Source organism: Hippoglossus hippoglossus, unplaced genomic scaffold (assembly GCF_009819705.1).
Source record: "Hippoglossus hippoglossus isolate fHipHip1 unplaced genomic scaffold, fHipHip1.pri scaffold_88_arrow_ctg1, whole genome shotgun sequence".
Lineage (NCBI taxonomy): Eukaryota > Metazoa > Chordata > Actinopteri > Pleuronectiformes > Pleuronectidae > Hippoglossus > Hippoglossus hippoglossus.
Window position 1 is genome coordinate 1 of NW_022986840.1, and position 11,550 is coordinate 11,550.

General features: G+C 40.4%; 1 protein-coding gene across 1 annotated transcript; it reads left to right on the forward strand.

Moving 5' to 3' along the window:
* Positions 1–1,473: 1,473 nt before the first annotated feature.
* LOC117759059 lies at positions 1,474–4,203 on the forward strand (the record flags this gene model as incomplete). Its single annotated transcript, XM_034581043.1, has 11 exons — positions 1,474–1,582; positions 1,784–1,887; positions 1,990–2,262; positions 2,379–2,472; positions 2,571–2,638; positions 2,747–2,974; positions 3,079–3,126; positions 3,233–3,376; positions 3,711–3,782; positions 3,945–4,043; positions 4,150–4,203. Coding segments are annotated over 11 exons (1,293 nt in total), but the record flags the coding sequence as incomplete, so codon positions are not given.
* Between the last annotated feature and the right edge of the window lie 7,347 nt (positions 4,204–11,550).

Sequence of the window (11,550 nt, forward strand, 5' to 3'; positions counted from 1 at the left end):
TATGCTAACAATTTAGTAGCACTTAAAATGGCACTTACTTATAGTACTTTGTAGTTTTGCTCTTTTGAAGAAATTGTACTTTCTCTATTCTTGTTGTTCTGGGTTTGTACCCTCATGGTTGAATGCACTTATTGTAAGTCGCTTTGGATAAAAGCGTCAGCTAAATGAAATGTAATGTAATGCCGTTAGCCGTGTACCATTATGCTAATGCCGTTAGCCGTGTAACAGTATGCATGTATAACTATCTGTTGACAAATGACTAACTAAACCTGGCCCTGGCTCACTGGCAGTTTCCTTATACTATTAATTTGACTGTAATTGTGTTGAGACTATGTGCTTAGAGGAGAGCTAATGGTGATGAGGCTGTACTTCACTTATAGTGAGTGTTACTGGCATGTATTGATTTAGCTGGCTTTCAATTGTTTATGTGGATTACGACGTTATTTGCAACTACTAGTTTTGAGAAAATATGGCTGTGGATTTAAGCTGTTTGTAGTCTGGTGGTGACTTCAGTAGAATCGCGCATTGTGTTTGGTTGGACGGAGAAAACAGGTAGCGGCCTAGTGGAGCTGGACGCATGAAGCCCTAAGTTACAGTAAGTTAGGGCTTCATGTAACAGCGTCATTTTTACGTGTTTAGAATAGTGGCTGAAAACATCCTAAATGTGCGCTGTTTATTTAGCGCGATTTTTTAATAGACCTTGCTTGTAAAGATATTCCAGAGCAGACGCAAAGGGCGTGGTAGGCGTGTGCTGTGTGAGCATGTGCGAGCCACGTGTGAGGCACGTGTGAGGCGTGGTGCAGCTGTGTGTGTGAGTGAGTGGAAACGTGGTGAGATGACTGTGTGAACGCCAAATTAATGTGGATGAATAATTTGATCATATGGTTAAATAGTGTGGGAAGCACTGATAAGGATTAAGGGGGTAAAATGAGCCCCTTTTTTACATTTCATGATTTACCTCGATTAATAATAATTGATTAATATGTACAATTTTTTCGATTAATTGGATTAGAGACAGAAAGCTACTTTTTAACCTTTCCAGCAGTTATTCTTGTACAATGCTGTTTTTACATGTATTACAGACATTTTATGACTATAATTCCGTTGTCAAATAACTAGAATTTAATTCTGACTTGTCATAATCCAAGTTTGAACTAGTTTGTATGGTGTTGTATTTATGACTAGCCAGAATTAAACTGTGTTTATCGGAAACTGGAATGAAAGATTATTGTATATTATAAGATTATTCAACTGAATTGTAGATTTCTATGAAGAAATAAAACACACATGAATTACAAAAGTCAGCAGTAATGTATTTTTGATTGGAATTTAGTTGGATGCATCAAATATATGTGCAGTTGCACTGAATAGCGATGTTGCTTACAGATGTTTTACAAATGTAGTTGTTCAATTGTTGTGGCTAGAAGTCTCCCTTTTTTTCACTACTAATTGAATGTGCTTACATATTTTTAGATGCCCCGTCTCAAGTCCAAGCGGCGTTCTGAGTCTGCCAAGCGCCAGATGGCAGAACGGCGCACTGTGGTTCTTGGACCACAGCATCCTGCTGAAGAGCCCTGTACACGTATGTTGTTCATTTCTTATTAAATGTTTTTTTTTTTCATGTGTAAAATGTGTGTTGTATAGTTTTTTTTATGCAAGACAGTAATTGGTTTCCTCCATGCAATGTTTGATCAGGTTTTTGTTCTGCGTGTGAATAACAAAATGACTTTGTGAAGATCTGTAAAATTGAAGTACATGTTTTTCTTGTTTGTTTTACCAATAGGCCGTGGTACAGGGCGTCGGCATGCTGTGCTGAAATGGCCAATTTCGGCTGTCACTGGCCGAAGCCACAAATTGGTCCTTCCTGCTGAGTCGCCTGACAAGAAGGTAATTCTATTTTACAATTTATAAACAAAAATTATTGTTTTCTGGTTTTTTTGGAAGAATAAGTAGGGATAGTCATAACCAAAGGATCTCTTCCTGTTTCAGTTTGTTCTGATTGTTGGGGACTCCCATCTACGCGCCATCGTAGATGGATTTGTCAAGATGCCAGAGGGGTGCCTTTCCTTTGGTGTCATGTCAACGCCGGGGGCTCGTGCGTCACAGTTGAGGACCGAGGTGCATCATGCTGTAGTGCCTCGGACCCCTGATGTTGTGTGTGTACTGGCTCCTAGCAACAACTTGACAGCCAGCAAGACGCCTTGCGAGGCAGGTGTCGAGTTCAGCCTGTACCTGGATGCTGTCCGCAGTCGCTGGCCAGAGGTACGTTTAATTAAAAAAAATATACATCAGTTAATATTATTAGTTTTGTTGTTTTTGTAAGTAAAATCATTTTTGAAGAAAAATATACTGTTGTAAACAACCACTGTTGTCTTTAGGTGTTTGTCCTGGACTTTCCTCCACGTCTGACCATCGAGGAGGTTCAGCAGGAATTCTTTCGCCAAGAGTTCCATCGTGTGGCGGCAAGGGCTGGTATGTAAAGAAAGGCTTTTAGTCTAATTACAGTTGCATGCATCAACATTTTTGAATATATAATTTCAGTAGTTAATGTGTATTTGTTTGTTTTAAAGGTGTGAAGTACTACTCCATTGCTGAGCGCTTTCCCTTGAACCACACTGACCTGTGGAGTAGAGATGGTGTAAGTATGATGCTGTGAAATGACAAATTAACTGTTTTTAGTTGATGTGGTCAGGACAATTCATAGATTAACATTTCTGTTTTGTAAGTAAATTTTCAATAACTGTTTTTACAGGTCCACCTTAGCGATTGCGAAGGCATGGGGATCCTTGTACAGTTACTGTGGGCTGCTGCCTATCAGGAACTACAGCCACCTCCACCAAAGCCACAGGTTTCCCCAAGGGCATCATCTCCTCCTACTTCCAGCATCGTTCCGAGACTGGTCGTTAAGGGGGAGGTCATCGTTCCACGTAGACCAAACCCTTTTGAATGGACGATTGTTGGGAATGGCAGCAAGGTAATAATTTTCACATTGTACAGACTATGAAAAGTAATATTTCTTAAGCAGTTTCTTAGTAATCATCAATTGTTTCATACAATCTATAATATTTCTCATTACAGCAGTCCAGTCATGCAATGAAGAGAAAGCGCGGGATGGATGAGCAGCAGGTTTGCATCATTCGTAACTATAGCTGTTTATTGATTTGTATGTGTATGGTTTGCCTTTTGATAAGATGCATTTTCACTGATTGGCCTTCTGCATTTCATTTCACAGGTGGACACAACTTCAGGCCTGGAGGAGTGTACCATCCCGCTGAACCCTCGCAGGTTCAGCAGTGCTGTGCTGGATGCGATGGATCATGTTGTTCCATCTCATCTTTCCAGCCCTTCATGTACAGATGTTCCACAAGTTACAAAGGTAATTGCATGCAAATCTAATGTGTTGGTTATACTGTCTGAATAAATATTCAATACTGGTTAAAATGTCCATAAGGAGCTGTGCTTGATTATGGCCTCAAAAACTATTTTGTTTATTTTTCATCCATTAGAAAGCAAAAGTGGAACATCGTAGAGCCATTGCCTCCAAGAAGAGAGTTGCCTTGCGGCAGGTTTGTTTAATGCATTATTTAACTTATTTGTTTCATAGTTTTTACAGCTTGATGACGGTTAGCCACAAAGTCTCATGTTTGTAGTATTTGGTGTGACACAATGGAGAAAAAAATAATTCAGTTTATTTATTTAATTTTTTCTAGGCGGAGGCAAGTGTTGTGGAGGTGTTGAAGGCGTCACCCTCCTCTGCTGTGAAAGAGGACGTTCCAGACCGGGTAAGTGTTTTTTAATGGAATGGTGCATGCAAAGAATTCAGAATTGTTTGTAAGGTTTGAGACTTGCATATGTCACTGTAGTAATTTGTGAAATCATGGGAATAAATTATATTTTAACTCGCTTTGCAGTTCATTTAATTGTTTTATTAAATTATTTTTTAGATGGCAGTTACACCGAGCCTGGCGGTGTCTGCAGAGCCGGAGCTTGGGTCTGCTGAGGCAGCCCCTGCGTCTGCACTTGCCCCTGCTGTGGTGGATGAGGTGAGTGCAGGATGCGGTAGCGGTGGTGTCATTTGCCCTTAGACTGTGTATTGTATAAATGATTGTCATGACAGATTTATTCAATTGTAGTCTCCCTTTATTGCAGGTGCCAGAGATGGGTGTTCGTAAGCGCCGCAAACCAAGATCCACCAATGGTCAGGTAATTGCTAACCCTTTTGATTGCAGGTGTTCTGAGAAGTTTCAACTGGCTGTTGTAACTGGGACTGGTGTTGGAGCAGCAACAGCATCAACTGGTAATGTGAGCGCTTCTCTTGTTTGTTGTGTTGTGGCTGCGTTAAAACATGTTTCTGTTCCTGTGTGCACATGGGATGAAACTGATGTAGATGAGGTAAAAGTTGAAGGGATTAAGTTGAGTAGATTTGTTGTTGAGTCGTGGCAGGAAAGTGATGCTAAACGTAAGGAGTTGTGCATGTTAATTGAACAGCAAAGTATGTTTGGCAGGATGTGGAGTGTATGTATTGGTCCCCCACAGGTAAGGTATTTTGACATGGGAGAGGAGAGTGAGTTGTATCAGGAGCTGCAAGAAATATTGTTGAGGGATGGCATGTGTCTGTTGGACCTTCAGGGTTCACCTGTTGCTGTTATTCATCACAAAGATTATTTTGTGGTAGTTGATTGTGGTACACGTGATGCGTCTGGGTTGGCATGTAGTTATGGCAGGTCTGTGGCTGTTTTCAATACATGCCTTAATGACCTGATGCTCCATATCATGGCTTTAAAAAACTCTTTAGGTGCTCAGTGGTATCATATTATTAGTATTTCTGTGAAGACAGATGATGTTACAGTCGACACAGAGAGTGCTACAGTTTGTGGAGACAGTGATGTTGACATCAGTGTTGCAGCTCAGGTTATAGAGGATTGTAGTTTTGTCAGCCCTGAAAGTCATGTAAGTTCTGTCAGGGGAACATTTCATCAGGGTGACAAGCGTTTCAAATATGGCGGACAACAGTGTATGGCTATAAGTTTGGTAGCAATGGCAACACATACATTTGAGAGCGTGTTTTCATGGAGGTCTTACAATCTGGACAAGGTTGTGGTTTTAGGTAACAAGCTTTATACATGTTTGAGGGATGGCAACTTGATTAGTGGTAAGTTTGAACTGTTGTGTGTTCCAGATCTTCCCACACAGTTTGTTGTTGATGGACACAATTTTGAGTTTGTTTATGGCGACTATGTATCTGGAGATGTTGATGTTGTTGAGGGAGAGCTTATTGCAGCAGGTGTGCACAGCAGTTTAAAATGTGGACTAGAAAAGATGTGTATGAAATATGACACATGCTTTTTGACATTAGGTGCTAGTACATGTGCAATCATTGGTCAAGATGGACGTTATGCAGTGGTTGACTCCCATGCACGCAGTGTGGATGGGATGGTAGATGAGAATGGGCAGAGTGTTGTTGTATTCTTTAGTTGTCTTGATCATTTGTTTGATCACATATGTCAATTTTCAAAAGCTATGACCAAAGGGCGGAAGCTGTTTGAGATTGCAGGTGTTTGTGTCAGTAGTAAAAGCTCAACTGAGGAGGTTTGCATGTCCTTGGGTCCAAGACTTAATCTTGAAACCAAAGGGACTGAGTTAGCTTGTAGTTTATCTCAGAAGACTACTGTTGTCTCCAGTAGCATTAAGAAACAGGTAAAGCGAAAGATTGCGGTGGGGTTAAGCTTTGAATCTAAGAAGGTGAAAGTCAGTGATGTTGACGTTGATTCAGATGTTGTTTTTGTCACTGATGTCACAGGTAGAACTCTGCAGTTTAATCCCCTTTGTAGTGACGTTGCACAAGGATTGTGTAAAAAGTTGAACGTAGAGTCAGAGAAGGTTGATGTCGTATCTCTACAAGTTGGCGAGTTAGGGGTTCCATGTAAAAATCATAAAATTGTTGCTGATGGTAATTGCTTCTTTCGGGCAGTTAGTCAAGCTGTGTGTGGTACACAGCAACATCACAAAAAAATTCGTTCTTCTGTGTTCAAGCAGTTGCAGGAAAATGTTGGGGAATACGACAGTGTCATGAGAAGCGAGTATTCTTCAATGACAGAGTACCTCAGCATCTCTAAAATGAAGTATGTTGGTAGTTGGGCTACAGAAATAGAGATTCAAGCAGCAGCAGATTGTTTAGGAGTAAATATTTTCACATATAATGAAGGGCGCTGGCTTGAATATAGTTGCAGGTATAATGTGTTGTCAAATCAGGGCATTTATTTGGAGAATTGTAATGGTAATCATTTTGAGACAGTTGTTTGTGTTCGGCAGGTTCATAAACAAAGCTGTTATGGTTACTGCAAAGTGGACACGTCTTGTCACAGAGGCTATAATTTAAGGCAGCAGGGTAAGGATAAAGGTGTTTGTTTAGATGGTGAGCATTTGACTACAGTTTCGTCTTCAAGTTGTATAGTTGTAGATGCAGTTGATACTGAGGATGTGATAAAACAACAGGTGCATGCTACATTGTCTACCAGTGACAATATTGTTTTAAAATTTAAGCCGTTGTCCCTAAAAGTTGCAAGAACATTGTGCAACAAGTGTAATATTGATTTTGAAAAGCAGGATGTACAAGGACCCAAGGTGTCTGGGTATTTAGGTGCTGTTTGTAAGACAGAGAGTATTGTTAAGGATGGTAATAGTTTTTTCAGGGCAGTAAGTCAAGTTATTAGTGGCTCTCAGAAGTGTCATTTGAAGATAAGGCGTGCTGTAATAAGGCATATGGAGAGGGAAAGTGGTGATCTCATGAAGTTAGTGGGTAAAGAATATTTGTCAATGACTGATTATATTAGCAAATCACAGATGAAGTATGTTGGAGTTAGTGCCACAAATGTGGAAATTCAGGCTACAGCAAATGCTTTTGGAGTTGATATATATAGTTATAGTGGTGTAAGTTGGCAGATATTTAGTTGTAAAAGCAAAGTGTCAGACGAAGGGATATATTTGAAGCAGTGTGATGGTAATCATTTTGAGCAAGTGGTTTGTGTACATGACAAAGAACAGCTGGTTTGCTTTGGATTGTGTAAAGTGGATACTTCTGGGACAAAATACATGTGTACAAGAATTTCAAATTCACAGTCAGAGAGTACTGCAAATATGTGTAGGTCAAATAGTAGAGAAAATTATTGTTTTTCTAAGTATTTGGGCAGAAAAAAGTACTTTCAAGATAGTGTAAGTCTAAAATGTAAAGAAAGGAGGAAGAAGAAATATAATGAAAGCGTGTTCAGACAGGAACGTATGGCAGCGAGCAGATGGAAATATAGGGAAAATCTTGTTCATAGGCAGAATGTAAAGGAGATGAGTAAAGAGAAATATAAGCACAATCTGGGTCATCGGCAGACAGTAAAAGAGATGAGTAAAGAGAAATATAAGCACAATCTGGGTCATCGGCAGACAGTAAAAGAGATGAGTACAGGGAAATATAAGCACAATCTGGGTCATCGGCAGACAGTAAAAGACATGAGTACAGGGAAATATAAGCACAATCTGGGTCATCGGCAGACAGTAAAAGACATGAGTACAGGGAAATATAAGCACAATCTGGGTCATCGGCAGACAGTAAAAGACATGAGTACAGGGAAATATAAGCACAATCTGGGTCATCGGCAGACAGTAAAAGACATGAGTACAGGGAAATATAAGCACAATCTGGGTCATCGGCAGACAGTAAAAGACATGAGTACAGGGAAATATAAGCACAATCTGGGTCATCGGCAGACAGTAAAAGACATGAGTACAGGGAAATATAAGCACAATCTGGGTCATCGGCAGAAAGTAAAAGACATGAGTACAGGGAAATATAAGCACAATCTGGGTCATCGGCAGAATGTAAAGGCCATGAGCCAAAGAAAATATCAGGAAAATATTGTTCATAGGCAAAAAATGAAGGCAATAAGCAAGAGAGAATATTGGTTGAATCCAAAGCATAGACATATTGTTAAAACCAGGAGTAGTAGACAGTACCATGGAAATCAAGAGCATAAGATGCGTGTTACAGCAGGTAACAAACGTAAAAGGCAAGAAAAAAAAGTTAAGTCAGAGGGACTTGCCTTTGTTATGGAGCAGTTTTTGGAGAAAGTAAAAGACGGACCAGATTTTGTGTGTTGTGTCTGCCATAGAATGTTGTTTTGTCATCAAGTTTTACATTGTAAAAGAGATGACTATAATAAGAGTACTGCAATGGCTTCTCTTGCAGATAAATGTATCAGTGAGAAGTACTTGCACAAATGCAGCAATGATTGTGTATTGCCATGTCGGTTGATGGATACACCTAGAGGTCAGTTGTGGATCTGTGCCACTTGTCATGGTAAGATTAACAAAGGTGTATTGCCTCCTGAATGTGCAATGAATAATATGGTTGTTGATCCTATTCCGGCTGAGTTGGCGTGTTTGAATAGTTTAGAGCAACATTTAATCGCGTTACATATTCCGTTCATGAAGATGTTGGCGTTACCTAAAGGTGGGCAAAATGGAGTCCATGGTCCTGTAACGTGTGTTCCAGCAAATATTGTGCAAACTAGCAATTTGTTGCCACGTTCTAGTATGGAAGGATCATTGTTGCCAGTGAAATTGAAGCGAAAGCTTACGTATAAAGGTCATTATGAGTATCAGTTTGTTGACACCATGCATATACGACAGGCATTGCAGTTTTTAAAAGAAACCAATGTGCATTATAAAGACGTGGTGTTCAATGAGGGTTGGTTGAATGAGTTTTGTAAAGACACAAATTGTGATGTGTCACAAAAGGACGTTGGTTGCAGTGGAGATGGTGCTGAAATATCTGCTGATAATGGTGAGGATGAGCTCCTGCATGACAGACAGCAGCATTGTATGTATCAGGACACATGTCTGATGCCAGTGGACATTGGTCAGGAAGCACTCGATCAGTCTTTTGACAACATCTTGAACTTGGCTCCAGCTGAAGGGAACAATCCTGTTCGACTGTTAGCTGATGCTACAAATGAGGCCAAGTGTTTCCCAGTGTTATTTCCAAACGGATGCCCTACGTATTGCGATTTTCGTCAACATCGTTTGACATTGTCACGCTATTTTAATAACCGCATTTTACATGCTGATGGTCGTTTTGCGCAGAATGTGGAGTATATCTTTTTTGCTCTTTACATGTCAGAGGTAGAACAAGTTGTGTCATGTGTATCTATAGCATTGAGGAAAGGACGAGGTGGCAGATTTCAAAAACTTAGTGGAGATGTCTTGAATAATGAAGAGGGTTTGAAGAGATTGTTAGAATATGATGATGGGTTTCGTTTTCTTAAACCTATTAGAGGTACCCCATCTTTTTGGCAGGGGGCACAACGCGAACTGTTGGCTTGTGTTCGGCAACTTGGTATTCCTACATGGTTTGCCTCATTTTCCTGTGCTGATATGCGGTGGAAGAACCTTCTTACTAGTATTTTGAGACAGGAAGGTAGAACAGAAACAGTTGAAGAACTAGAATGGGCAGACAGGTGTGAACTTTTACGTCGTAATCCTGTCACTGCTGCGAAACTGTTTGATTTTCGATGGCATTGTTTTTTGAGAGAGGTTTTGATGTCTCCATGTAATCCTATTGGTAAGATAAGTGATTACTACTATCGTGTGGAATTCCAGCAACGTGGCTCCCCGCACATTCATAGTTTGTTTTGGATAGAGGATGCACCTGTCATTGATAAAAACACAGATGCGGAGGTTGTTGAATTTATTGATAAGTACGTGACGTGTGAATTACCTACACAGGATGAGACATTGTTAGAGATTGTTACATCTGTGCAAACACACTCAAAGCGTCACTCCAAAACGTGTAAGAAGAAAGGTACAGTTTGTCGTTTCACTTTTCCTAGGTTGCCATCTGAAGAAACGTTTATATCTCGTGGCGTTGGTGCAGATGATGGTGAAAAGTCTTGTACTTGTACGGTAGATGAAGACAATAGTTTGGTATCTTGTGCCTGCAAAAAGGCCAAGTCAGATGTTATGAGAAAGGAGGATGCAGTGAAAATCCTAACTGATATTAAGGAGGCTATTTTGGATGGTAAAGCAGATGGTGAATCTGTACAACAGTTGTTTGCGCGTTTAGGTATAAATCAAGCAGTTTTCCAAGCTGCTTGTAAGCGTTACGGTAGGAAAACAGAGGTGTTTTTGAAAAGGCAGGTTAATGCGATCTGGATTAATCAATACAGCAAAGCATTGCTCAAAATCTGGAACGCAAATATTGACGTCCAATTTGTTGCTGATGCGTATGCTTGTGTTGTGTACATCATTTCGTATATTTCGAAAGGGGAAAGAGAAATGGGACTGTTATTGGCAAATGCACAGAGGGAAGCTGCCAAGGAGGGTAATGCTAGTGCAAAAGATGCGTTAAAAAATCTAGGGAGTGTGTATTTACACAACAGAGATGTGTGTGCTCAGGAGGCTGTATATAGGTTAGCAAATATGCATCTGAAGGAATGCTCAAGAAAAGTGGTATTTGTGCCAGTAGGGGATAATGTTGTGAAAATGAGTTTGCCATTAAGTGTTTTAAAACAGAAGGCATCATCAAAGGACCTCAGCACAGAAGAGATGTGGATGACTAGCTTGGTTGATAGGTATAAGAGTAGGCCCAAAGATAGTGTTTTTAATGATATGTGTATGGCAACATTTGCGTCACAGTATCGCATTTTGTCCAAGAGCGAAAGGTCCCCAAATAGGATTGCATTGAGCAATGACTGCGGGTTTATTTTGAGAAGAACACGAACCCAACCGGCCGTTGTTCGTTATGTACGGTTTTCAGAAACCAAGAGTCCAGAGTTGTTCCATCAGAGCATTCTGCAATTGTTTTTGCCTTATCGGGTTGATGTGCAGTTGCGACCAGCAGGTTTTGTGACATTTGAAGAGTTTTACAGAGGAGGCCATGTCAAATTAGATGATGGATGGCTGCATTCAGTTAAGTCAGTTGTTGATGTAAATAGAAAGGCATTTGAAATGGATGCAGATGTGTTGGATAACATCCAAAACACCATTGATAGGGATGGTATTGTAGAAGACGCCTGGTGCAAATTGTGCCCAGAAGCAGAGTTGGATCGTTTAGAGTGTGTACAGTTACGTGGAGATGAGAATCAGGTAGTGGATGAGCATACTGATGTCATTCCAGATTTGGCAGTGACTCGAGAGCAAGTTGGCTTTTTGGAAAAGAGAGGTAATGTCATGTGTCGAAATGATGGTGTGGCTTTAATAAGATCTCTGAATGAGACACAGATGTGTATTTTTTATCAGATTAGGCAGTGGTGCTTAGCTAAGGTAATGGGGGAGAAGCCAGACCCATTACATGTGTTCATTACAGGTGGTGCAGGTACTGGTAAAAGCCATTTAATAAAGGCTATTCAGTACGAAGCAACAAGGTTGTTGTCAACAGTGAGTCGTCAACCAGACGATATTTGTGTTTTGTTAACAGCTCCGACTGGGATAGCTGCCCACAATTTACATGCTAGCACCATTCACAGTGCCTTAAGCATTGGGATGGATGTACGCTTACCGTAC